Source organism: Myotis yumanensis, unplaced genomic scaffold, assembly GCF_028538775.1.
Source record: "Myotis yumanensis isolate MYYU_CA2020_CCGP unplaced genomic scaffold, mMyoYum1.0.hap1 SCAF_23, whole genome shotgun sequence".
NCBI classification, from domain to species: Eukaryota; Metazoa; Chordata; class Mammalia; order Chiroptera; family Vespertilionidae; genus Myotis; species Myotis yumanensis.
The window spans coordinates 13,599,409-13,627,377 of NW_027223774.1; the positions used below are offsets into that span (position 1 = coordinate 13,599,409).

At 52.2% G+C, this 27,969-nt stretch overlaps 1 protein-coding gene and 1 non-coding gene across 2 annotated transcripts; both read right to left on the minus strand.

Annotated features, from left to right (window-relative positions):
* CBLC (Cbl proto-oncogene C) lies at nucleotides 1-27,604 on the minus strand. Its single transcript, XM_070402051.1, has 13 exons — nucleotides 27,577-27,604; nucleotides 15,832-16,270; nucleotides 13,632-13,778; nucleotides 12,886-13,042; nucleotides 12,533-12,654; nucleotides 10,241-10,378; nucleotides 7,262-7,349; nucleotides 6,296-6,427; nucleotides 3,741-3,902; nucleotides 3,354-3,470; nucleotides 381-514; nucleotides 188-262; nucleotides 1-84 (listed from the first exon to the last, which is right to left on the minus strand). The coding sequence occupies exons 1-12, from the start codon at nucleotides 27,602-27,604 to the stop codon at nucleotides 253-255; spliced, it is 1,674 nt and encodes a 557-aa protein (XP_070258152.1). The 3' UTR covers nucleotides 1-84; nucleotides 188-252.
* LOC139000411 (U6 spliceosomal RNA) lies at nucleotides 23,991-24,093 on the minus strand. Its single transcript, XR_011469588.1, has one exon. It is a non-coding gene; the product is annotated as a U6 spliceosomal RNA (small nuclear RNA).
* Nucleotides 27,605-27,969: the final 365 nt, after the last annotated feature.

A 27,969-nucleotide genomic window follows, 5' to 3' on the forward strand; every position in this document is an offset into this window, starting at 1 on the left:
CTGGGCAGTGGCAGTTTATTTCCGCTTCATAAACCCCTCCAGCCGGGAAGCCACTGGGGCTCCTTTAGCAGCAGATCTTGTGCCCTGTGAGGCGGGGAGAGAGGTGACTTAGATAAATAATATCATATCCCGGTGGGGTGGGGTGGGAGGGCCATGGGAGGGCACCGGGGCAGGATGGGGGACTCACCTGGCCTCCAGGCCTGGGCAGCGATCATGGGCCCCACAGGGGCAGCTGGAGGGGTGACCTTCCCTTTAAGAGTTTCTGTAACGGGGAGTTTGAGGGGGGCTGTTGATTTTTTAGAACCAATGTTTCCCTCCCGCTCCCACACCCTCTTCCCTCAGACCCAGGAGTTGGGGACCCGGCTACCCTCTTCACTTACTTTGCGGCTCCCTCCCTGGCCCGGGGCCTGGAGGTGATGTCCCGTGGGGCTGGGGCTGAGGCTGAGGCTGAGGCCGAAGTCCTCATTCTTGGCAAAATAAGAGGGGCCCGAAGTTTGGGGAAGGCCGGAGGCCCCTGGAGGAAGGAGATGAAGAAATTTTACATCTGAGCTGCTGCTGTACTTCATTTCACAGGCCTGGACAGGGTAACAGTGGTGGAGGGGGCGCTGGGGGTGGGGATAGGGTCTTGTTCCCAGCACATGCTGTTTTCCCCCTAAGACCTCTGGCTTGAGTAGGAAGAAATTTTAATTTGTTTGTTCATCCATCTACCCACACACCCACCCACCTACACACCTACACACCCACACACCCACCCATCATCCATCCATTCAAACTGTGGCTGGGGATTGAGCCTGCAACCCAGGTACCTGCCCTTGACTGGACTCGAACCCGGGACCCTTGAGTCCGCAGGTTGACCGACGCTTTATCCACTGAGCCAAACTGGCTAGGGTTGCAATGAATATTATAAAAATAAACATTATGCCCTAGCCTGTTTGGCTCAGTGCATAGAGCGTCGGTTGACCTGCGGACTCAAGGGTCCTGGGTTCACTTCCAGTCAAGGGCACATGCGCAGGTTACGGGCTCAATCCCCAGTGGGGGGGCATGCAGGAAGCAGCGGATCAATGAGACTCTCTCATCATTGATGTTTCTGTCTCTCTCTCCCTGTCCCTTCCTCTCTGCAATCAATAAAAATAAATAAATATTACTCACAATTTGGGTGTTCTTGGATATTTTCAGTTGAAAATTCTCACACACAAAAAAAGATTTAAAGCATCTATAGATGCTTATGGCACACAAAGGGTTAACACAGCTCCACTCAACCCCACTGGCGGGAACTGGCATCACACCCATTTTACAGACAAGGGAACTGAGGCTCGCAGAAGAGGATGGGCTCTGGGATCTAGAGTCAGGGGCCTTGGTTTCAGTCCTGACCGTCACCTTCGAGTGGGGTGACCTTGAGACCTCTGAGCACCAGTGTCCCGCCCTGCACCATAGGGATCATAACAGTACCCATCTCATTGAGTTTCCAGGACAATTAAGTGAATACATTAAACAGCAGTGCCAGGTGCCCCTCAGGGAATAGAGTCAATAATACCGTGCCCGGCTGGTGTGGCTCAGCGGCTGAGCGTCGACCTGTGAACCAAGAGGTCACGGTTCAATTAACCCGGTCGGGGCATATGCCTGGGTTGCCGGCTCGATCCCCAGAGTGGGGCGTGCAGGAGGTGGCCGATCAATGATTCTCTCTCATCATTGATGTTTCTCTATCTCTCTCTCCCTATCCCTTCCTCTCTGAAATCAATAAAAATATATTTAAAAAAATAATAATAGAGTAATAACTTTGCACAGTGACAGATGGTTACTAGACTTGAACCACTATGTTGTAATGTCAACTCTAATTAGAAATATTTTTTCACAAAGCAGTGCCAGCCATTGTTCGGGAAAAGGGAGCCACACGTGAACTGTTCTCACTATGACAGTCACCTTGCTGGGAAACCAGGCCCGCCTGGCCTGCCGTGTTTTGAAGAATGAAGGAGTAGGAGTTGCCTGCCCTCGGAATCAGGCAGGGCTTGGGGAGAAGAGGTAAGGGCATGCTGGGCGGAGGGCACAGCCTAGGGCCTAGGCAAAGGGCTGGCCACGTGGCCAGCAGTACCCCTCAGCCTGCCGTTCTGGCTCTGTCCTCCTCATTGTCCTCGGGGAGCCGGCTGAGTGGCTCCTAATGTTTCCATTTGCTTTTGGCTGCAGGTTGGGATCTGTTTTTAGCTTCCCTGGCTGGTCACACTCCCCCCCCCACCCCCCTTCCTGCTGGCTTTCTTGTTTGCTGTGGTAGAATAATGTTCCCGGACTTCCTGAGTTGTTTGTTTGAAGTCAGCCGTATCGATTGAATCTGTGTGTACTCAGCCTGAGATGCTCTCAGAGACCTGCCCCTCTCCAGTGGGCCGGGGTCTCGGAAAACCCTGGGGTGGGAGGTGCAGGGTGGGGGGTGGGGGGGAAGGAAGCGAGGCTGGGCTCCCTTGGAAGGTAAGGGGGTGATTTTAAGCCCCCAACACTGGCTTTTCCTCTTCTGGGCCGTGTGGGTTTGGGCGGCCGCAGTCGCCTCTCTGGGCTTTGTTCCTCTGAAGAACGAGGAGAGGAACATTCTCGATTGCATAGGGCTGTTGGGAAGACTCAGTTCCACTTGCTCATTCAACATCCACTGATTTATTTATTAAATATATTTCTATTGATTTCAGAGAGGAAGGGAGAGGGAACGAGAAGGGGAAACATCAATGATAAGAATCACTGATCGGCTGCCTCCTGCACGCCCCCTACTAGGGATCCAGCCTGCAACCTGGGCTTGTGCCCTGACCGGGAATGCCTGTTTCATAGGTTGACGCTCAACCACTGCGCCACACCGGCCGGGCTCGACATCTATTTATTGAGCACCTACTAGGTGTCAGGCACTGTTCTAGTCTCGGGCACTCTCAGGAGAATAAGGCAAAGTCCTCATCTTCAGGAGCGTGATAACCCGCTGATGGTTACAGACAACAACAGGAACTGTCCCCTCTGCCAGGTGACGAGGAGCAGTATGAGAACGCAGCGGGCAAGGGCTTGGCAGGACCGGGGCTCTGTGGTCAATAGGGTGGGCACAGAAGGAGAGGATGAAAAAGTGAGCCTGGATAAAGGGGATCCAGGTAGAAGGGACCACTTGTGCAAAGGCCCTGGGGCAGGACCTGCCCGGGATGCTGGAAGGAGAGCCAGGAAGCCGGTGATGGGGGATGAGGGAGGATGAGCACAAGAGAAGAGGCCTTGGAGGGATGGACGCCAAATTACACAGCGCCTTGTCAATGGGGGCTGAGAGTGAGTGCCTGGAACCCCTGAGAGCCTGGCTGGACTAGGGACCCTAGCTGCCCACCTCAGACCAGTACCTCACTCACCACCTTCAGCTGGCCTTTACTTCTGGGATTATCAGGAGGCAGATCCAGGCGAGGGGGCAGATTCAGGTGAGGGGGCAGGTCCAGGTGAGGGGGCAGTGGGGGGGCTGAGGGGACCACCTAGGGGAGACAGAGGGTTATGTCTTCCTGCTCAGCGTCCCAGCACCAGGCCTGTTCTAGACATTGCAGAAATAATGGAGAATAAGGTAGCGTCCTAACCCTCAGGAGGGTTCAGACCGGAGGAGCCATAGTCCCAGGGGAACAGGCCCTTAGGAATCCAAAATCCTATCACCAGCCCCTCCTCCCTCAGACCCAGGAGTCTGGCCCCCCAGCCCCCTTCTCCCTCGGGCCCCGGAATTTTAGTTCCAGCTCCGGCCTGGCCCTGCTTACCTGCCCCAGCTCTTCCTCGCCGTTTTCCTGGCCATCGCTGCTCCCTGAGTCCTCAGCAGTGGCCCTGGCTTCCGTTGGCCTCCCTTGGGAGTGATGGATACTCACGACCTCTCGGCCCTTGATCTGGCTTCGGCAGAAGGGGCAGGTCTGGCTGTCTGATTGCTGGGGGTGAGGGTGGCGGGGGAGGGAGTCAGGGTCTCCCGGTTCTTCTCCAAGTCCTCTGGGACCACAAGGGCCTTCATCTCCAGCAGAATGAGGTGGGGAGGACAGACAGAGGGAGGCCCATGGAGAGGAGGGAGGAGGGAGCCATGGAGAGAGATGCAGGACAGGAAGGAGGGACTGGACCAGGGCCCGAGGCCAGGGGGGCGCACAAATGGGGAGCCCAGTGGAGCCAGGGTGTGGGCCCCAGCTATGGACGCTGATGCTATGGGCGAGGAAGGCCTGAGACACTCGCCTAGGCCCCCAGAGACCCCCCCTCCCCACCGGGGCCAGTATTGTGGCCAGTCCAGCCCTGGTGGTTCTTATTATGGCCGAAGGATGCACCTCAGCAAAAACCATCAGGGAACTCCGGACAAGATTCACTACTCAGATCCTGGAGGGCACGAAGCATGCCCAAGGCCACACGAGGAGGTCTCGGGAGGGCGCATGGACCTGGGGTCTGCCTTTCTTAGGGCCAAGTGGGGTGGTTAGGGTTTAGTGGGTTCACTTTTCTTTTGCTGTTGTTAATCCTCACCAGAGGGTATTTTTTTTCCCATTGGGTTTTAGAGAGAGTGGAAGGGAGAGAGAGAGACAGAGAGAAACATTGATGTGAGAGAGACACATCGATTGGTTGCCCCCCGCATGTGCAACCGATGTGTACGTGCCCTTGACCAGAATCAGACCCACAAGCTTTCAGCCTGTGGGCCAACACTCTAACCACTGGCCCACACTGGCTAGGGCAAGGGTTCACTTAAAAAATTTTTTTAAATTGATTTCAGAGAGGTAGGAAGAGGGAGAAACATCAATAATGAGAGAGAATCATGGATTGGCTGCCTCTTGCGCATCCCCACTGGGGATCAAGCCCTCCTGGTTCAAAGTTCGACGCTCAGTCACTGAGCCACACCGGTTGGGCAAGGGTTCACTTTTCATTGGTGAATTTCAAGCATAGGAGCGGCCCTGGGCGGGTGGCACAGTTGGCTGGAGCATCGTCCCGTACACCAAAAGGGTTTCAGGTCCCACCCGGTTAGGGTATATACCTGGGTTGTGGGCTTGATCCCAGCTCCATCCCTCGGGGGCACAGAGTAGGCAACTCATCAATGTTTCTTTCTTAAATCAATTTTTTTAAAAACCATATCCTCAAGTGAGGATTAAAAAGAAAAAAATCATAGGAGCAGGAATTAGGGTGTAGAAAGGAAAAAGCCTAGGTCACTTAAGTAGGCTACCCAGGGCTTTCTACAGGGGAACTTCAGCCCAGCCGGCATGGCTCAATGGTTGAGCTTTGATCTATGAACCAGGAGGCCACGGTTCGATTCCTAGTCAGGGCACATGCCCAGGTTGCGGGCTCGATCCCCGTGGGGGGCATGCAGGAGGCAGCTGATCCATGATTCTCTCTCATTGATGTTTCTATCTTGCTCTCCTTTTCCTTTCCTCTCTCTCTGAAATCCATAACAAATTCTATATAATAAAAGCCTAATATGCTAAGTGTTTGGTCCTCCGTTCAACCAATCAAAGCATAATATGCTAATGATATGCTAAGGATGTTCAACCACTCACTATGATGTGCACTGACCACCAGGGGGCAGACAGTCAACAGGTTGACCAGTCGCTATGATGTGCACTGCAGAGGGCAGACGCTCCAACCAGTAGGTTAGCTTGCTGCTGGGGTCCGGCTGATTGGGACTGAGCAAGATGAGCAAGACAGGCTGGACATGCCCTGGAGCCCTCCCTCAGCCCCCCCAACCCCGCTGGCCCCACCCCCATTGGGCCCCCATGCCAGGCCCGCCCCCCACCTGTGCACGAATTTGTGCACCAGGCCTCTAGTATTAAATAAATATAATAAAGGGGAACTTCATGGGTGGGGCAGCCTGGTTCCTTATCTCCTAGTTTTGCTGTGTCATATATCTGGCAATTTGTTTATTGGAGATGGGTATCTTTGAAATGGATGATTCAGCTTAATGTCAGGCATTTACATTACAGTAAAAAGTAGGTGATGTCATGCATTGGCCTCAGCTCCCCTCCCCAAGGGGCCTTCCCTGAGGGCTTCAGGGCTTGGACCCTCACTGTGGGCCTGGGAGGTGACTACGGTCAGCTCTGTTCTCCAGAGACAAGGCAGAGGCTCAGAGAGGTGAAGCCACTAGCCCCAGGTTGCCCAGCGAGGGAAGGGAGGAGCTTTTTCCATGAATAATGTAGCTGGAGAAGGAGAAGCAGAGGTGACAGCTGCAGAGAGAGACAGGGACAGACACACAGACACAGCCAGCCAGGCTCCAGGCCCTCGCCCCTGAGTGACCCTGAGCGAGTCCCTGTTTTCTTGGGCCTCAGTTTTCCCATCTGATCCCTGAGGCATAGGGGAGACCCACCTGCCAGGTGGCCAGGCAGCGGCTACACAGCAGGTGCCCACAGGGCTCGATCTTCACGTCCTTGTTGGCCTCAGCACAGATCTTACAGAGCTCGAACGTGGAGTTCATGGCCCAGTACAGCTGCAGCTGCTCCTGGCAGGCGAGAAGATGGACGGTGGTGACATCAGCCAGGGGCACAGAGCCGGGCCACAGGAGAAAGTCCCGAATCTCCGGGCCAGCGCCCAACCCTCTCCCAGGTTCCAGGGCGTGTCTGCTGCCTCCTACATGTACCCGGTGCTGTGAGATGTGTTCCTGGGGGTAGCCGGCTCTCAGGGTTGCCAGATTTAGCCACTAAAATTACAGGGTGCGCTTGGAGTGTTGTCCCGTGCACCAAAAGGCTGCAGGTTCGATGACTGGTCAGTACACATGCCCAGGTTGCGGGTTCGATACCTGGTTGGGGGGGGGGGGGGGCTATGGGAGGCAGCTGATGGATGCTTCTCTCTCTCTTTCTTTATCTCTAAAAAATCATTCCTTGGGTGAGGATTAAAAAATACAGGATGCCCTCTTACATTTGATTTTCAGAAGCACAAAGAATAAAGGGAAAAGTCTGGTATTTTAGATATAAGTATGTCCCAAACATTATTTGTCGTTTCTCTTCCACACACGGGGTGACTGCGCAGACCAAGGGACAGGGGCTGTGAGTGCTCAAGCACATCAGCTGTGCTGGTGACCTCAGAAGTATCATTTCCTGGTCTAAGCCCCAGGAAAACCCCCGAGCAGTGGCAGGAGGAGCTGTATTTTCCAGAGAAGGAACAGAGCCTCAGAGAGGCCCAGTGATTTATTTACCTCAGGCCCCGTGGCCATCACACCAGCACGAAACCCCAAGGCCTCTGGGATCCCAGGCCTGACTCGGTGAGAGGGAATTCCTGAGCCAAGTGCCTGTGTGTGGTAGGAAGGGGGGCGAGGGGGGGGGGGGCTGAGCTTCACCTCTGACACGTGGATGAGCTGATGGGATTCCATGTGGCAGAGCTCAGTCAGGTCTGGGTTGTGGTTCTTCCCATCTGGGTAGAGGTAGCTGGGGAGGGAACAGAGGGCTACAGAGGGGGCCCAGCCCGCCCCCCAGACTAACAAGGACTCCCCCAGCCCCACCCCAGGGCCCAGAGCTCCTGAATGAGTAGTTGCCCCACATCTCTTGCTGGCCTGGGGAAATTTTTCTCCCTCTCTCCTCAAACTGACTCTCTCTAGGACCAGCTGGGTCCCCTCAGGCCCCTGGGGCAGGGTCACGGGCCCTCAGACCCCCACAGACCGAGCACTCATCACCTAAGTGACTCGAGCCCTGGGAACATGGATCAGATGAAGGAGAACCAGGAAACGGATCAAAGTCCAGGCCTCCTTCTCCCAGGACGTCACCGTCCTAATCTTCAGGCTTGAGCATAACAGCATCTGAGTCACAGATTCCTGGGGGGACCAGATCCTAGAGTCTTGGACCAGCAGGGCTACCAGGACCCTCCTGGACACCCACGCTGTTTCCTCTTGCTTCATAGCTGGAGACTGAGGCCCAGTGTGGGAGAGGCGACTACCCAAGGCAACACAGTGAGGCCCAGAGGGATGCAGGCCAGGGCTGTGGGCAGGTCCAAGCTCCAGGACCCAGGGCAGCCGAGAAGGCTCAGCACCGTTGGGTCTCCCATTGAGGTCAGAACTGCACCTTCAGACCAACAGCGGGGTCACACGTCTCCTAAAGCTGATGGCTCTGCCTGACCTGGGCCCACAAACAGGGGCAGCTCTCCCGCAAACACACTGTGTGACCTGGGCTGGGCAACTCTCTCTCTCTGGCCTCAGTTTTCCCTTCTGTAAAATGGACATACTCATGCTTCGGGCAAAGATGGGCAGTATGGATGAAATAAGACAGTGCAGCGCTCCTTCTCCACACATAAACGAGCAATAAAGGGAACTGCTATGATCAATATCAGATCCAGAAAGCTGACTGGCCGTGGGGTGGAAAGAGCTGGTGTCCCTTCCTCTCTCTCAGGGCTTCGATTTTCTTATCTGTGAAACGGTGGTGGTGATGGTGTGTGTGTGTGTATGTGTGTGCGCGCGTGCGTGTAGCAGGGAGGTTAAATGACATCGACAGTGCTCACTCTTATTTTAACTCTGGAATGCTCTTCTCCAGGAGGTGCCACCTGGAACTGAGGACATGGGAGTGGGAAAGGGCCAGTTCAGTCACTGTGTGACCTGGGCAAGTGGGTCTGTCTTTCTGCGCCCTGGTTGTCAAATACAATAATATGTGTGTGTCTGTGCATGTATGTATACGGACACACAACCGATGTTTATTACTCATGGGTTCTGTATTTGGAAATTTGCCTACGCACTAAAATTTGTGACCCCCTGATCAATACCTGTGGCGCTTGTGTGGCCGTTCGTGGACGCGCGCACAGTGGCAGAAAACTCCCGGCACCCAACAGGCAGGGTCCCCGTGAGGCTGAACACGGCAACACTTGCCCAGCAGTGTGTTTTTCACTGTCTATTCAGTGTCTCTTGCATTTTTGTGCTTTTTTGTGTGTGATCTCGAGTTTAAAATGCCCCCAAGGCATTGTTTAGTTGTGTGTTCATTGTTAATGAATCAGCAATATACAGTATATTACAGCGTGGCTCAGTGGTTGAGCATCAACCTATGAACCAGGAGGTTACGGTTCGATTCCCAGTCAGGGCACATGCCGGGGTGGTGGGCTCGATCCCCAGTGTGGAGCTCGCAGGAGGCAGCTGATCAATGACTCTCATCATTGATGTTTCTATCTCTCTCTCCTTTCCTCTCTGAAGTAAATAAAAATATATTTAATGGACAAAACAAAATAAAACCCAATATACTACTATATTGCTGGAGACCAATTCCAGCATGACAGCAGGGCTGAACCTGGGAATGGCTAAAGGCATTTCCCCAAACCTGAATACAATACATTAAATTGATTTCTTGGCTGCCAGACAGCTCAGGGCATCTTAATATACATGTTATTGCCTCCTACTGGCCAAATGCCTGAACAGCCGTAGGCTAATTCCCCCATTCTGACAATGCTTGTGTATACCCTTTGAAGTGTATCTCTCTGCCTCACCTCAGGACAAATTGTGTTAATAAAAAGCATGGGGTCCTGGGACTAGGAGACCTGAGAACTTAGAACTTAGATCTTAGTTTCCTTTAAACTAGGCTCCTCTGACCCCCAAATGCCTTTCAAAATTATGCTTCGTCTCTGGACTCCTATTTAATCTACGCACAACCTTCTCCAGATTGCGGAACCCTTCTTAATGCTGGAACAAGAACCCCGGAAGTATATTGCATAAGGTGTTGTTTCTTTAAACAGAAACACACATAAAGGTTATTATGTAGTGACTGGTTGACAAAAATGTGAGCAGTCTGGCAGGAATCTAACTAACCCTGTATTCCCCTAGGAGCGCGGGCTCAGTATTGGATAACTCAGTGTCCGCTGAAACTTTGCAGAACAGGAGCTCCGTGAATTAGGAGAACCGGCTGCATATCTCTCTATGCATCTCAGTTTGTATTGCATTGATATGACTGCTAAGAAGGCTCAGGGGAAAGGTCCAGGATGGGACCTCACCTGCCTTCCCCCTCGCCCCCAAGGCAGCTCCTGAGAGAGGCCCTAGGGCAGCCAAGGTTAAGGGAGGAAAACCGCCAGCCCAGCTGTTCGCCCGGTTCTCTTTCTGCTCTAACAGTCTGGCTTCTGTAACACGATCTGGAGATCTAGCAGCAAAAGCTCCGAGTGAGATAAGGAATGGTTGTGCTCAACTCCCCACGCCGCTCTCTCATATGGCAACCTTGTGGGAACTAGAAAAGGCGCCCCTTCCCCAAGGCCTCGCCTGCCACCTGCTGGAACACTGCAGAATTGCAAGTTTATGATGTCCGCTGGGCGAAGTGCAGTGAGCCGACACCCTCCCCCTGCCAGGATGGGGACTCACAAGCCTTCCTTTTGTCCTTCCAGGAGCGCCTTGAACAGGGGTTTGTTGTGAGAGATGGTCTGCAGGATGCTGCCATCTGAGCTCACGTGGCCGATGGCCCACTGCCCCAGGCGAGTGCAGCTGGGTCGGAAGATGTAGCTGCAAGAAGAGGCAGGTAGCATGGGGGGTGGGGGGGGGCGGGCGGCGGAGAGAATGGTCATGGTCACCACTGTCCCTTCTGGGACTTCCCAGCCCCTCACACTGTTGGGAATCAAGGTGTCTAAGTTCTCACCCCCGTATAACCCGGCTTCCTGCTTTTTAGGCAACGAGGCCTTGTGTTACTGTCTGCCCTACGTCCTCGCTCACCAGGGTGTAGACACGGTTGATTCTGGCTTGGCCAATCGGTGCCCTTCAGGACCCCTGACCATAGTGATGGGGGTCAGCCCTGGGACTTCTGCTGGGAGTTCTGGTGAGGTACCCCATTTCTGCAGGGGTAGCTCAGCTGGTAGCGTATACAGCTGGGGATTCCAGACTCCACGAGGAGAGACCATGTCTGTGAACCAAGCTAACACAGACGAAAGCAGGGACTGGGGATAGATCAACAGGATCCGATTCTTGACAGGATCCTGGACCCAGCTCTGCCTGAAGCCTGAAAAGACACGTGGTCTTTTCAATTATGTGAATTAATCCATCCCCTTTTCTTTCCCTTTGAACCAGTTTGCAGTGCAACTGGGAAAGTGCTAATACAGGTGCTATTCTGGGGGCCCCTGCACCTCAGCCCTGCCAATACTCACCAATCTGACCTCTTATTCCAGTGATGGCGAACCTTTTCAGCTCGGCGTGTCAGCATTTTGAAAAACCCTAACTTAACTCTGGTGCCGTGTCACATATAGAAATTTTTTGATATTTGCAACCATAGTAAAACACAGACTTATATTTTTGATATTTATTTTATATATTCAAACGCCATTTAACAAAGAAAAATCAACCAAAAAAATGAGTTCGCGTGTCGTGTCATAGGTTCGCCATCACTGTCCTATTCCCTTGACCTCTTGGTATTCTAGGGAGCTCAGCCCCTCAATTCTTAACCCTCTGCGGAGACCCAACAGCGCAAAGCTCCTGGCTTGAAATAATTTCAGGACTGAGGTGTCAGGCTCACAGTCTCCTACCCCAGATATGGGAATTCCTATTAAAAATATTTAATAGCCCTGGCCAGCGTGGCTCAGTGGTTGAGGCATCATCCCTCGCACAGAAGGGTCAAAGGTTTGATTCCCGGTCCAGGGGTGCATGCTGGAGGCAACCAATCAATGTTTTTCTCTCACATCAATGTTTCTTTCTTTCTTTCTTTCTTTCTTTCTCTTTCTCTTTCTCTTTCTCTTTCTCTTTCTCTTTCTTTCTTTCTCTCTCTCTCTCTCTCTCTCTCTCTCTCTCTCTCTCTCTCCCTCCACTCTCTTTAAAATCAGCGGAGCCCTAGCCGGTTTGGCTCAGTGGATAGAGCGTCAACCTGCGGACTGAAGGGTCCCAAGTTCGATTCTGGTCAGGGCACATGCCCAGGTTGCGGGCTCGATCCTCAGTGGGGATGTGCAGGAGGCAGCTGATCCATGATTCTCTCTCATCAATGATGTTTCTATCTCTCTTTCCCTCTCCCTTCCTCTCTGAAATCAATAAAACTATATTTTTAAAAAATCAATGGAAAAATATCCTTGGGTGAGGATTACCAACAAAAAATTTTAGTAAATGGCACAGTGTGGGTTCTGACCTATCAGAAACAGAACTTATCCTGGGGCAGGGTCTTCAGAGTCCAGGCAGGTATTGTCCCTTTATTATTATTTTTATTTTTTATTTTTATTTTTAAAAAAATATTTTTATTGATTTCAGAGAGGAAGGGAAAGGGAGAGAGAGAGAGAGATAGAAACATCAATGATGAGAGAGAATCATTGATTGGCTGCCTCCTGCACATCCCCCACTGGGGATTGAGCCCACAACCTGGCATGTACCCTTGCCTGGAATCAAACCTGGGACCCTTCAGTCCGAAGGCCAACACTCTATCCACTGAGCTAAACCAGGTAGGGCATATTGTCCCTTTAGATGCTGGATTGTGGGACGGTCCAGGAGGCCTCAGGAGAAGAGGTGGGGTGGGAGGGGACACTCAGTATCCTACCTCTGAGTTCTCCACTCTCCAGGATCCCAGGAACCTCAGCTCTTCCTTTCTTGTTTTCTCTGAAGGATGTCTGGGTTTCTACCACCTCCCAGCCCAGAACCAAGAGCCTGGACGCCCCCCCCGCAGCCCCCTCTCCCAGGCCTGCCCTTTACCTGCCTGGCTTGTCCCTGCAGGCCTGCAGGCGTGCGCGGACCTCATCGTACGTGAGGAAGGCCATGTAGCCTGGGTGGTCGACCGCCAGAAGCTGCCAGTTCCTGAGGAGTGTTGGCCACGGCTGGAGAGGGTGGCGCTGGGTCAGGGAGGGGCCGAGGGAGCAGCCCCGTCTCCTGGTGCTTCCTAGGGTGCAAGCACCCAGCCACCTTGCTCACACCACAGTGGGCCTCAGGAATCTGTCTTTTCCACCAAAGACTCCAGCCCCTTCTTCCCCGGGACCCAGGAGACAAGGACCCCGCCCCCTCCTCCCATAGGACTGGAGTCTGGGCCCCCAGACTTGGCCTTCCCCCACCTGGAAGAGCCTGGTGAAGATGTCAAATTCGAAGACGGACACGTGGCCACTGCAGGTGAGGTCGATGGTGGAGCGCAAGGCGAGGGCTGTGCAACCTGACTCCACGGGGTGGCAGGTGCACAGGAGAGACTCAAACTCAGCCCAGGGCAGCACACACCTGCGCAGAGGGGCACCGGGGGTGCAAGTGAGGCCTCTGGGAGCCTAGGATAGACATCTAGGAAAGAGGCAGCTGGGCTGGAACCCTGGGTCTGAGGGAGGAGGGGCTGGGGCCTGGACCCCTGGATCTGAGGGAGGAGGGGCCGGGGGCCTGGACTCCTGGGTGTGAGGGAGGAGGGGCCGGGGGCCTGGACCCCTGGGTGTGAGGGAGGAGGGGCCGGGGGCCTGGACCCCTGGGTGTGAGGGAGGAGGGGCCGGGGGCCTGGACCCCTGGGTGTGAGGGAGGAGGGGCCGGGGGCCTAGACCCCTGGGTCTGAGGGAGGAGGGGCCGGGGGCCTAGACCCCTGGGTCTGAGGGAGGAGGGGCCGGGGGCCTAGACCCCTGGGTCTGAGGGAGGAGGGGCTGGGGGCCTGGACCCCTGGGTGTGAGGGAGGAGGGGCTGGGGGCCTGGACTCCTGGGTGTGAGGGAGGAGGGGCTGGGGGCCTGGACTCCTGGGTGTGGGGGAGGAGGGGCTGGGGGCCTGGACCCCTGGATCCCTGGGCAGGGGCAGGATGGGGCCCTAAGGGCCCCTGGGACCGTGCTCACTCACCGGGCTCCGAAATGCTCTCTCCAGAAGGCGTGGGCTTCGGCCTTGGTGAGCTGGTATGTGTGTCCACAGTACTTTCCCCCGGGGAAGAGCGCGCTCAGCTCTGAGTACATGTAGCTGAAGATAAGGGCCAGCTTGGCCAGCTGTCGCCTGTGGGGATGGGCTCTGAGCACCGGCTGAACCCTGGGGCTCCCACGGACACCTCCACCCTCTGCAGAGAACACCCACAGGCCCCAGCCTCGGAGGCAGCGGGGAGGGTGAAGTCCGTTCCAACACTGTCTGCTGCGGCCCTGACGCCCCCTCCCAGAGCCTCTGCTTCCCCTCCGGAAGGAAAGGCGTGTGGCCCGGTGTCCTCAGCCTCCACGCGCAGAGCCAGGGCCAGAGGAGAAGCCTCCCTCGTTGCTCCCGGGGACACTAGGGCCGAGGGCATCGTGTGGTCTGCCAGCAGGTCTTGCTCGGAGACTTCCTCCAGGTTTGAGCAGCACTGGGGGCGGCCCTGCTTTCTCCTGCGGCCGCTTCCCCGAGGAACTGATCAGCATGTGGGCAGCAGCAGAGGGAGTCTGACACCTAGCTCCGTGACTTTTGACAAATCCCTTTTTAAAACATATACCGGTATATATACATCATCCATGGCCCTCGCTGGTTTGGCTCAGTGGATAGAGTGTGGGCCTGCGGACTGAAGGGTCCCGGGTTCGATTCTGGTCAAGGGCACATGCCAGGGTTGTGGGCTCCATCCCCAATAGGGGGAGTGCAGGAGGCAGCTGATCAATGATTCTCTCTCATCATTGATGTTTCTATCTCTCTCTCCCTCTCCCTTCCTCTCTGAAATCAATAAAGATAAAAATAAAAAATAAAAAGAAACATCAATGATGAGAGAGAATCATTGATCAGCGCCTCCTGCACATCCCACACTGGGGATTGAACCCACAACCCAGGCATGTGCCCTGACCAGGAATCAAACCGTGACCTCCTGGTTCATAGACCTCCTGGTTCATAGATCAATGCTCAACCACTGAGCCACACGGGCTGGGCTTGCAAGTTCCTTTATTTCCCCCCTAAGCCTCAGTTTCCCCAACTTTGAAATGGGCATAAGTACAGCCCCTCCCTCACAGGGGGAGTGATGAGGATTCTTACAAGCACATAAAATGCCTAGCACACCCAGCACACATTCGGCAGTCAGAGCACATTAATTTTTTGTTAATTCTCACCTGAAGATATTTTTTTTCCCATTGAATTTTAGAGAGCTTGGAAGGGGAGGAGGGGGGAGAGAGAAACATTGGTGTGCGAGAGACACATTGATGGGTTGCCTCCCACCATCACCCTGACTGACCGGGGCTGGGTATTGGACCTGCAACCCTGGACTGGGACTTGAACTCGTGACCTTTCAGTGCTCAGACCAAAGCTCTAACCACTGAGCACACCAGGGCTTTATACTGAATTTTACAGAAATTCAACTCTCCCATATATCCAGGGAAGACTGACTCAGCAACAGTGACTCTCCTCGCGTGCAAGTGTCTGGCTCATCAATCCTGCCTTGCAGAATAATTGTAATTGTGCCTTGGCATTTCCATTAGAAATGTCGGTAATTTTATTATAAAGAACATTCTTTTTATCACTTCCTTATAATAAAATTTGGGGGCCAAGACTCCTGGTTTGAAGGAGGAGGGGCTGGAGGCCTGGAATCCTGGTCTGAAGGAGGAAGTACTGGGGGCCTGGACTCCTGGGTCTGAGGGAGGAGGGGCTGGGGGCCTGGAGTCCTGGGTCAGAGGGAGGAGGGGCTGGGGGCCTGGACTCCTAGGTCTGAGGGAGGAGGGGCTGGGGGCCTGGAGTCCTGGGTCAGAGGGAGGAGGGGCTGGGGGCCTGGACTCCTGGGTCTGAGGGAGGAGGGGCTGGGGGCCTGGAGTCCTGGGTCAGAGGGAGGAGGGGCTGGGGGCCTGGAGTCCTGGGTCAGAGGGAGGTGGGGCTGGGGGCCTGGACTCCTGGGTCTCAGGGAGGAGGGGCTGGGGGCCTGGACTCCTGGGTCAGAGGGAGGTGGGGCTGGGGGCCTGGACTCCTGGGTGTGAGGGAGGTGGGGCTGGGGGCCTGGACTCCTGGGTGTGAGGAAGGAGGGGCTGGGGGCTGAACTGCTGGGTCAGAGGGAGGAAGAGGGGGAGCACGACCTGGGCCTCCCGGGTGATCCCACCGCAATGGATCCCCCGCTCACCTGAGCATGGACCCCTCTCGGAAGAGCTCGTCGCTGGCACTCCTTTGGCCCCGGGGCGGCAGGAGCGCTGCCACCTGCCTGCTCTTGGCCTCCAGGTTGGCGAGGTAGAGGACGAGGAAGTCCGCCGCACCCCCGGGACTCTCGGGGCCGCCTCCGCCCGCCGCCCGCCGGGCGTGCGCCACCTCTCGCAGCAGCTGCTCGGTGCGGGGCAGCAGGTCCGGCAGCGACGGGGGGCTCGAGGAGAGCCGGGGGTCCCGGCATTGCTCCTGAAGGCGCTGCAGTAGCCGCACCGCGCGGCCGAGCGAGCGCGGCTCTCCCCACGGGCCCCGCCGTGGGGCCGCCGCCGCCGCAGCCATGGGCTCCTGGGTGCGGGGAGGGCCGGGCGCGGCGCTGAGAGGCGCAGCCCCACCCAGGCAGGTGGGGGCGGGCCCTGGAGAACCTGGGCGGGGCCAGCAGGTACCTTGTCCCCAAAGAGGGCGGGGTCTGGGGCGCTGGCACCCGGCTTCCCTAGAGAGAGGGTTCGAAAGCCTGATCCCATTCCTTGACTGGTTTGGATAGAGCGTCGGCCTGCGGACTGAATGGTCCCGGGTTCGAGTCCGGTCAAGGGCATGTACTGGTTGCAGGCACATCCCCAGTGGGGGGTGTGCAAGAGGTAACTGATCGATGTTTCTAACTCTCTATCCCTCTCCCTTCCGCTCTGCAAAAAATCAATAAAATATACTTAAAAAGAAGAAGTCTGATCCTAAAGGACCACCAGGTGGGGTGCTCCGGTGGCTGGCGATGGACGGTGGGAGGGGGTCGCAGGTAGGAAGGGTGCCTGGGCCCCGTTAGGGAGGGGCTGCGGGCCTGGGGGAGAGACCTGGACTTTTGCTGGGGGTGGGGGCGAGGCTGGGTCCTGTCGGCACCACGGGGAGGTGCGGCTGGGACGTGGCACTCCCGGTGACGTTGAAGATTTGGATCTCTGGTCCTGACACGGGATTAAAGGTCAGAGCTGAGCTTTCTAGGAGGGAAGGTCAGGGAAATAGTGCGATCCCTTTGTCTCCGAGCAAGAAACACGGCGTGACCAGACTCCCCAGTCCCTTAGGAGCAGGGCTTGGGGGGAGGGTGTCTGGGGGAGCAAGAATTTGGTGACAGCCCGGCCGTGTGGCTCAGTGGATAGAGCGTCAGGCTGAGGACCGAAGGGTCCCCGGGTTCGATTCCGATCAAGGGCACATGTCTGGGTTGCAGACTCCATCCCCAGCGTGAGGCCTGCAGGAGGCAGCCAATCGATTCTCTCTCATTATTGATGTTTCTATCTCTCTCCCCTCCCCTTCCTCTCTGAAATCAATAAAAATATATTTAAAAAAATATTTTGACGACAGCCGGGCTGGCGTGGCTCAGTGGTTGGTTGAACGTGGACCTATGAACCAGGAGGTCAGGGTTCCATTCCCGGTCAAGTCACATGCTCGGGTTGCGGGCTCGAGCCTCAGTGTGGGGCGTGCAGGAGGCAGCCAATCGATTCTCATCATTGATATTTCTATCTCTCTCTTCCTCTCTGAAATCAATAAAAATATGTTTTTAAAAAGATGCCCTAGATAGGAAGGCGAGGAGACCAAGATGGCGGCGTAGGTAAACACCGGAGACCGCTGCCGCAAACAACCATTTCAAAAATACAACTAAAAGACTGAACGGACATCACCCAGAACCACAGGAAGGCTGGCTGAAGAGAGACTCTACAACTAGAAGGAAAGAGAACAGCAAATCGAGGCTCAGAGGCGGCGCAGTGTGGAAAATACAAAGGTACCGAGGTGCGCGCGCAAAGCGGGCTGGTGGCTGAGGGCGCGGTTGTCGTTTTCTGTCGGGAGTGAGTCTCAGACTCTGGGCTCCAGATCCGGGCGAGTCTCTAGGGACCCAGACTCAAACGGGAGAAGCGGGATTATCCGGCATCAGTTGGAACCTGAGGGCAGCTTTCTCTCCGAGGTTTGCAGCGGCTGCCGGGGTTCTGAGAAGCAGAGCCTCTGGGAACGGGACTGAGCGTGGCCATAACTGCTCCCTCCGCCCGCCCTGCTGATCCCGCCCCGCCCAAACCCTGCGCACAGCCATTTGCCGATCGCCTCAGGCAAAGGCTGGATTAGCTCCTCCCCAGAAGGCAGACGTTTTCCATACAGCTGATTCCTATAGCCATTCGGCCTGGGGGTCAAATCCCTCTAGTGTTAACTACAACAATTAAGGCTTGGCTAGAACAAGACTGCGCACAGAGACCACAAGGGGGTGCACCAAGAAAGCATAAAAGATGCGGAGACAAAAAAACATGACAGAAATGGAGGATATGGAGCTAAGAATCGCAATTTTGAGGGCTTGCCATAAATTTGTGCAGAGCCTCACGAAAACTAATGAGACCCTCGATGCTACGATAAAGAAATTAGAAAGTAAGCATACACGGACTGAAATAAAGAATATTATACCCAATAGCAGACCAGAGGAGTACAATAATCAAACCAAAGATTTGACAAAAAACACCCAATTGGAAAAGCAAAATGAAAAAAGAATCCGAAAGTGTGAAGATAGTGTAAGGAGCCTCTGGGACAGCTTTAAGCGGTCTAATATCAGAGTCATTGGAGTGCCAGAAGATGAGAGACAGCAAGATATTGAAAACCTATTTCAAGAAATAATGGCAGAAAACTTCCCCCACCTGGTGAAAGAAATGGACTTACAGGTCCAAGAAGCGCAGAGAACCCCAAACAAAAGGAATCCAAAGAGGACCACACCAAGACACATCATCATTAAAATGCCAAGAGCAAAAGACAAAGAGAAAATCTTAAAAGCAGCAAGAGAAAGAGGCTCAATTACCTACAAGGGAATACCCATACGACTGTCAGCTGATTTCTCAACAGAAACTTTGCAGGCCAGAAGGGAATGGCAAGAAATATTCAAAGTGCTGAATACCAAGAACCTACAACCAAGATTACTTTATCCAGCAAAGCTATCATTCAGAATTGAAGGTCAGATAAAGAGCTTCACAGATAAGGAAAAGCTAAAGGAGTTCATCACTGCCAAACCAGTATTATATGAAATGCTGAAAGGTATCCTTTAAGAAGAGGAAGAAGAAGAAAAAGGTAAAGATACAAATTATGAACAACAAACATGCATCTATCAACAAATGAATCTAAGAATCAAGTGAATAAATAACCTGATGTACAGAATGAACTGGTGATTATAATAGAATTAGGGACATAGAAAGGGAATAGACTGACTATTCTTGGGGGAAAAAGGGGTGTGGGAGATGCGGGAAGTGACTGGACAAAAGTCATGCACCTATGGATGAACACAGTGGGTGGGGAGTGAGGGTGGAGGGTGGGGTGGGAGCTGGAAGGAGGGGAGTTGTGGGGGGAAAAAAGAGGAACAAATGTAATAATCTGAACAATAAAGATTTAATTTAAAAAAAAAAAAAAAAAGATGCCCTAACCGGTTTGGCTCAGTGGATAGAGCGTCGGCCTGCGGACTGAAGGGTCCCAGGTTCGATTCCGGTCAAGGGCATGTACCTTGGTTGCGGGCACATCCCCAGTGGGGGGCGTGCAGGAGGCAGCTGATCGATGTTTCTCTCTCATCGATGTTTCTAACTCTCTATCCCTCTCCCTTCTTCTGTAAAAAATCAATAAAATATGTTTTTAAAAAAAGAAAGAATTTGGGTTCCTAGGGGCCCCGGGAAATCAGGCTGCTGGGCGCTGGGCTGGAGGGGCGTGGTTTTCTCACCAACCTGCGCCGCCTGTGCCAGGTGCTCAGTCCGGCTGCGCGCCGGGCGGCCACCAGGGGCGCTGTGGGCCGGGCGGTCCCTCCGCCCACCGCCGCAGGCCACGCCCCCCCGGACGGCCAGGCCAGGTTCGGGTCGCAGATGTACACCTATTTAGAGAATTTTGAATCAGAGGATAATATTAATGCCTAACAGTCATTGAACACTCTCTGTCGGGACCTGTGTGTCAAACTACATTTTTCTCACTGGATTTTCAAAAACCCTTGCAGGTGGACGGAGCGGGAGAGAGTTTAGGATGAGCGCTCAGCCCTCCTCCCCCATCTCTTAGAAACGGAGAATCATTAACTTGGGGACTCTTCTCCGTTGCACCTCAGACTAAGCGGAGACTGGGTGTTTGCTCTCAGGGTGGCCAGGTCGGCCGCCCAGCTTCTTGCGTTGCTGACCTCTGAGTCAGCCTCAGTTTCCTCCTCCAAAAAAATAGGGTGAAACCCCAGTGGCCGGGCAAAAAATTCAAATTGTTGGCTATGCCAAGTGTTGACAAAGAGCTGATGGAAGTGTCAGTGGACAAGTGACATTGGAGAGGTCTTTGGTGGGGCCCATCAGACCTTTGACAGGGCAAGTTCATGGCCTTGCACAACCCTCAGAGATGTGGCTTGCAAACACTTTTGCTCACATCAGGACATTGTGCACCTGAAAGAGTTACCCAGGGTAAGTGAGCCTTGCCCCGACTGTGCGCATGCGTTCTAATATCTTTCATTCTATTTAATTCCATTTCATTAAAGGGAAAATTGTTTGCAACCCACTAAATTGATTTCACAACCCACTAATGGATCTTGCTGGGCAAGTTGAAAAACATTGAACTAAGAAACTCTAAGAGACATGTTCCAGGACGCTAACTGCAGCCTTCTGGGAAAGGGAGAAAACTGGAAACAAGGTAGGTGCCCTCGCCAGGAGAAAGGATGAATATGCTCTCACAAAGAACTCCCACACAGCCGTCCGGATGAATGAAGTGGACACACATATCAATATCATGAATTGTGAAAACATCATGATGAGTGTGCTGGGTCGAATAGTGCCCCACCCCCACCCATTCATGTCCTCTGGAACCTGTGAATGTGACCTTATTTAGAAATAGAGTTTTTGCAGGTGTCACCAAGTTTGGATGAGGTCATATTGAATTAGGGTGGACCCCAAATGCAATATGACTGGACATTTGGGCACAGGCACAGGTACGCTCACAGGGAAAGCCACGTGATGACGAAGGCAGAGACTGGAATGCCAGGGCTGCTGACAAACACCAGGAACCAGGAAGAGGCCAGGAAGGGTCCTCCCCCAGAGCCGTCACAGGGAGCAGAGCCCTGCCCACACCTTGATTTTTGGATTCTGAGTCTCCAGAATTGTGAGAGTACAAATTTCTGTTGTTTAACTCACTCAGTATGTGGTCCTTTGTTACAGCAGCCCTAGGGAACTAATACAACGAGTAAAAACAAAAAAGTGCAGAAGAATTAACACAGTACAATATCCTATGTAATAAAAGCGTAGTATGCAAATTGTCCCCTGGACCTGGAGTTCATCTGGTAGTTCGACCAGGGGGTGGGGGCCGGCTGGGGGAAGGGAGGGAGGCCTCAGCCGGCAGCCGGCAGCCACTAGGGACCCTACCAGTGCACGCATTTCATGCACTGAGCCGCTAGTCATTTATACCAAATTTGAAAACCTGCAAAACCAGTGTTATAAATTATTTGGGGATACGTTTGTATATGATGATAGTATGAAAATGCGTGGTGATGCTGAGCAATAAATGCAGGATATGGAGCAGGAAAAGGATGGGCTCTGAGAAGGATACACTGGGACTTCAACAACATCATTAATGTTTTCATTTTAAAAAGCTGGCTCAGATACGGCAACATGGTTAAAAGTTCCACTATGTGGTTGCCTAGTGGATACAAAACAAGTGGATGACAGGAAAAGATACTCAGCATCATTATCCGTTAGGGAAAGGCAAATGCAAACCACAACGAGGCTCCACCTCACGCCCACCAGGATGCTATGGTAATAAGTCGTGGAGGGGCTGCGGGCAGTACACTGCTGGTGGGACCGTAAGACGGTGCCACTGCTTTGGAGAACAGTCCGGCAGTTCCTCAGAAGGTTAAACATGGAATTATCATATGACCCAGCCTCCTCTGAATAGATATCCTAGAGAATAGAAAACATAAACCCATGCAAAGATTTGTGAAAACACCTAAATGTTCAACTGATAAAGGGATAAAGTAAATGCAGTATACCCACACAATGGACTATTATTTGGCCATTGAAAGCAATGAATCACTGATAACATACTAAAATTCGAAGGAACCTCAAAAACATGATGCTAAGTGAAACAAGCCAGTCACATGTTGTATGATTTGATTATGTAAAAATGTCCAGCACAGGCAAATCTATAGAGACAGAAAATATATTCGGGGTTGCCTGAGGCTGAAGGGGGCTGGGTAAAGAAATGTTTTCAAATTGATTGTGGTGATGAGCGCACAACTCTTGATCTTACTAAAACCATGGAATTGTACACTTTATTTTTATTTATTTTTAAAAATCACTCTTCTTTTTTTAAAAAAAAATATATTTTATTGATTTTTTACAGGGAGGAAGGGAGAAGGATAGAGAGTCAGAAACATCAATGAGAGAGAAACATCAATCAGCCGCCTCCTGCACACCCCCCACTGGGGATGTGCCCGCAACCAAGGTACATGCCCTTGACCGGAATCGAACCTGGGACCTTTCAGTCCGCAGGCCAACACTCTATCCACTGAGCCAAACCGGTTAGGGCAAATTGTACACTTTAAATAGTTAAATTGCTGGGTATATGCATTATCTGTATAAAATTGTTTTTTTAAAAAAATATATTTTATTGATTTTTTACAGAGAGGAAGGGAGAGAGATAGAGAGTTAGAAACATCGATGAGAGAGAAACATCGATCAGCTGCCTCCTGCACATCTCCCACTGGAGATGTGCCCGCAACCCAGGTACATGCCCTTGACCGGAACCGAACCCGGCACCCTTCAGTCCACAGGCCGACGCTCTATCCACTGAGCCAAACCGGTTTCGGCTATAAAATTGTTTTTTAAAAGGGCAGGGCTCTTTCTGGCTGGTGTGGCTCAGTGGTTGAGCATCGACCTATGAACCAGGAGGTCATGGTTGGATTCTCTCTCATCATTGATGTTTCTATCTCTCTCTCCCTTCCTCTCTGATATCAATAAAAATATATTTTAAAAAAAAGTCAGGTCAGATCTCAGGGTAGCCGCAAGAGGGCGCTCTAAGACAGACAACTCCTCCCTTGGGAACAGAATTTCTCCGGCCTTGCCCCAGACTCTGGCCACACCTCCGAGAATTTGGCCACGCCCCAAGGCCTGAACCTTGGATACGGCCTGCCTCTCATCCCAACCACGCCTCTGAGACTCTGGCCACATCCCCAAAATCTAACTACCCCCTAAGGTCCTAGTCAGACCTCAAGACAGTGTCTGATGCAGCAAATTCACCCTCCCAACTCCCCAAACTGACCACAGATGCAAGCACAGACTAGATACTCTCAGAAACACAAGCCTTACAACCATGACTTTTAATTTGCAATCTTTTTTTTTTTTTTCCTTTTTGGAATCATTTTAACCTTACAGAAAAGTTGCAAGAATAAGACAAAGCTTTCTGTAGAACTTCATCCAGGTCCACCAATTGTTAACACTTCACCAGTTTGCTTTATCGCTGGCTCTTTCTCTCTTCCCCACCTCCCCGACCATCCGGGAGTAAGTTTCAGACATTTTTCCCCTTTGTGTATTTCCACGTTTATGGGCATTCTCTCACATGGCACAGTTATCAAAAGCAGGGCATTTAACAATGATACAACACTAGTATCTAACTCAGTCTATATAGTCAAATCACCAGTTGTCTCCAAACTGTCCTTTTTTCAAAATATGTGTTTATTGATTTCAGAGAGGAAGGGAGAGGGAGAGAGCGATAGAAACATCAATGATGAGAGAGAATCACCGATTGGCTGCCTCCTGCTCACCCCCTACTGGGGATCGAGCCTGTAACCCGGGCATGTGCCCTTGACCGGAATCGAACCCAGTGGCATCCATCAGTCCACAGGCTGACACTCTACCCACTGAGCCAAACCAGCTAGGGCCCCAAACTGTCCTTTTTTTTTTTTTCCTTAAAATATGAAACGCGCCCTAACCGGTTTGGCTCAGCGGATAGAGCGTCGGCCTGCAGACTCAAGGGTCCCAGGTTCGATTCCAGTCAAGGGCATGTACCTTGGTTGCGGGCACATCCCCAGTGGGGAGTGTGCGGGAGGCAGCTGATCGATGTTTCTCTCTCATCGATGTTTCTAACTCTCTATCCCTCTCCCTTCCTCTCTGTAAAAAATCAATAAAATTTATTTAAAAAAAAATGAAACGCTTCCCAAATTTGTGTGTCATCCTTGCACAGGGGCCATGCTAATCTTCTCTATATCGTTCCATTTTTTTTTTAGGATATGTGCTGCCTCAGCGAGCACCAAACTGTCCTTTTTAACAAAACGTTACTTTCCAGTCCAAGATCCAATCTGAGGTCATGTCTGGTGCCATTGCTCAGCCCTCCTTTGTGTTTCACGGAGTTGACGTTTTTAAACATTACAGGCCAGTTCCTTTGTAAGAGGTCCCCCTAGATTTGGGTTTGTCTGATATTTCCTTGCGATTAGATTCTGGCAGCAGGATGTGGTGTCCTTCTCAGTGTATCAGGTCAGAAGGTAGCATGATGTTGGTCCGTCACATTATTGGTGATGAATTCCATCACTTGGTTAAGGTGAAACATGGAATCTCTGACTCATAGACTCACCAGGTCAGTTTCTTTCCTTTCTGGGCCTCAGTTTCCCTTTTTTAAAAATGGAGGTGTGGCCTGGCCAGTAAGGCTCCGTGGTTGAGCATCGACCGATGAACCAGGAGGTCATGGGTTCAATTCCTGGTCGGGGCACGTGCCCAGGGGTGCGGGCTCAGAGGGGAGAGACAGAGAGACAGAATCATCAATGTGAGAGAGACACAGATATTAGTGACCTCCCGCATACGCTCTGATCCTGCAACCAAGGTACATGCCCTTGAGTGGAATCGAACTCAGGACCGTTCACTGGATAGGGCTGATGCTCTATCCACTGAGCCAAACCAGCTAGACTAGGGTAATAAAAACATATTTTTTAAAAATAAAATAGGCCCAGCTGGGTGTGGCTCAGAGGAACCGAGAGGTCACGGGTTCAATGTCCAGTCAGGGCACATGCCCGGGTTGTGGGCTCGATCTCCCATAGGGGTCGTGCAGGAGGCAGCCAATCAATGATTCTCTCTCATCATTGATGTTTCTATCTCTCTCTCCCTCTCCTTTCCTCTCTGAAATCAAGAAAAATACATTAAAAATAAAATGGAGGCATACAGGAGGGTCTGCAAACATACCTAACCAGCAGATGTGCTGTGTGTAGCTCTCAAGCTCTTGAAATTTATTTATGTATTTTTTTAAATATATTTTATTGATTTTTCACAGAGAGAAAGGGAGAGGGATAGAGAGTCAGAAACATCGATGAGAGAGAAACATTAACCAGCTGCCGCCTGCACACTCCCCACTGGGGATGTGCCTGCAACCAAGGTACATGCCCTTGGCCAGAATCGAACCCGGGACCCTTGAGTCCACAGGCCGACACTCTATCCACTGAGCCAAACCGGTCAGGGCTATTTATGTATTTTTATGTTTTTAATTGAACATGCCCACACTCACATTTGGTAGCTTTCACGCATGCACCTGGAAGAGACAGTCTCTGAATGTCTGGGTTTACCCAGGATGCTGATAACAAGTGAAACTTTGCAGCAAGAATTGGGGCCTCCTGAGCAATGATTGAAAGTATGACTTCTGCCTCTAGAGAGCAAGGAGCAGCAGCGGTGAGACCTGCCTTGGTGGCATTGGTTAAGGGATGGGTGCTTGATTGTGCTAGGGCTGGGGGGCTGGAGACCCTATAGACGAACCCCCTCCATGGAGTCTGTCTCTCTCCGGGGGAAGGGAAGGGAGATGGGTGTGGAAGGACACAGCCCCAGTCCCGAGGTCAGGAGGCTGAGGGGATTTCCACGTGTGGAGAAGCCAGAGCCTTTGTTTTAGAGAAGTAACGTAACCAAGGGCAGCGCTGGGTTCAGCTCTTGAACCCAGGGCTAGTTCCTCACAAAGGAGCACATGGCCCGTAGCCTGGACCCACCGGTACAAGGAGCCTCCTGACACACATTCCAGGCCGGGGATGGCCAGGTCCCGTGCTACACACTTGGCACCTACAGTCTCATTGGATTCTCACCCACCCACCAGCACAGGGTTGAATATTATTTCCATTTTACAGATGAGGAAGCTAAGGCTCAGGGCAGTAAAGTCTCGTTGCCTAAGGGCCACCTAGCCCTTCGGTAGCAGAGCCCTGGTGCGACGGAGACCCTATGGCCCCTCTGTAACTATCTCCCCTCTTCCTTTTGTAACAGAACCTCAGGATTTTAGCTGGGTGCGTGTGACCCAGATAAAACTACATTTCCCAGCCTCCCTCATGATACTCCTCACCACGTGACTATATTCTAGTTACTAGAATGTGATGTGTGTGACTTCTGGGTTGTGGCCTTAAAGCAGCGGTTCTCAACCTGTGGGCCGCGACCCCTTTGGGGATCGAACGACCCTTTCACAGGGGTCGCCTAAGAGACCATCGGAAAACATGTATATAATTACATGTTGTTTTTGTGATTAATCACTATGCTTTAATTATGTTCAATTTGTAACAATGACATTGGGGGTCACCACATGAGGAACTGTATTAAAGGGTCACGGCATTAGGAAGGTTGAGAACCACTGGCTTAAAGGAACATAGAGCTGACTTTCTTTTTTTCTTCTTCCCAGCGGGTGGAATGTGGATGTGATGGCGGGAGCTGGAGCAGCCATTTTGGGCCACAGGATGGAAGTATGCGGTGAAGGCAGACAGCGAGGTGGAAGAAGCGTGGGTATTTGACATCCTCAAGATACTATTTTAGGCCTGGCTGTGAGCAAGACCTTTAATGAGAGAAAAAATAAACTTCCATCTCACTCAAGCCGCAACATAGTTTAGTTTTTGTTGTGACAGCAGGATAAAAAGTCTAGCTAACACTCATCTGCCTAGGCCTTTTTTATCCAAATTTTCAATCAGAACAAAGAATAGGACCCATCATCTCTACTGCTTTTCCTCTATGTCCTCCAAAAACAATTCCAAGATGATAAAAATAGCCATTCCTATGTGTCAAGTTCTTTTTCAGAGCCATGCCCTGTTGTAAGCACTGTACACAATTCCTTGGAGTTTAATCCTCACAACAACACTACAAGGTAAAGGCTATTATTATTATTTTTAAAAATATATATTTTATTGATTTTTTACAGAGAGGAAGGGAGAGAGATAGAGTTAGAAACATCGATGAGAGAGAAACATCAATCAGCTGCCTCCTGCACACCCCCTACTGGGTATGTGTCCGCAACCAAGGTACATGCCCTTGACCGGAATCGAACCCGGGACCCTTGAGTCCGCAGGCCGACATTCTATCCACTGAGCCAAACTGGTTAGGGCGCTATTATTATTTTTTAAAATATATTTTTATTGATTTCAGAGAGGAAGGAAGAGGGAGAGAGAGATAGAAACATCCATGATGAGAATCATGGATCAGCTGCCTCCTGCATGTCCCCCACTGGGGATCGAGCCCACAACCCGGGCATGTGTCCTTGACTGGAATCGAACCTGGGCCTTTTAGTTCACAGGCCGACGCTCTATCCACTGAGCCAAACCAGCTAGGGCTAAAGGCTATTATTGTGCCCTTATTTTTATAGATGAGGAAACTGAGGATCAGGGCTGGGGAGTCACCTGATCTAGTTCACACAGCTAGGAACCGGAAGATCAGGACTCGAACACAGCTCTGACCCCAGGGCCTGTGCTCTCAATGACGCACCTGGGTGTCATTTCTGTTACTGACACCCATTTCCAGCAGCACCCGCATGCCCGTGCTTGCACTCTCACAAGCACTCACTGAAAAGAATACATACAGCCACACACAACCTTCCTGAGAGGCAAGAGGGCCCATGAGTATGAACATGGGAGTTGAAGGCAGCAGACTTGGACAGGAGGCTTGCTCTCTCTGAGCCTCCGTTTTCTCCTCTGGAATACGGACTACATCATGGTCATTTCTGGTCACAGCCTCAAATTGGTCACACAGTGTGACAGCGCACCGGACACACCACAAAGAATCGCAGACCCCATCACGCAGTGGGGAGTGATCACTGTTTTTACCGTCACTTCCCACGGGTCGGCTCTGTGCCAGGCAGTGTGTTAGCTGCGGTGGGAAGGGCAGCAGCGTCGAAGGAG

Excerpts from the sequence above, each read along its gene's own strand:
- CBLC (XM_070402051.1), bottom strand. The coding sequence starts at position 27,604 with ATGCGGGTGCTGCTGGAAATGGGTGTCA. Across the intron at positions 7,350-10,240 it reads GAAGGACAAAAGGAAGGCTT|CTACCTCTACCCAGATGGGA; the intron begins GTGAGTCCCCAT and ends TTCCCTCCCCAG. Across the intron at positions 6,428-7,261 it reads AGCTCATCCACGTGTCAGAG|GAGCAGCTGCAGCTGTACTG; the intron begins GTGAAGCTCAGC and ends CTCGCCTGCCAG.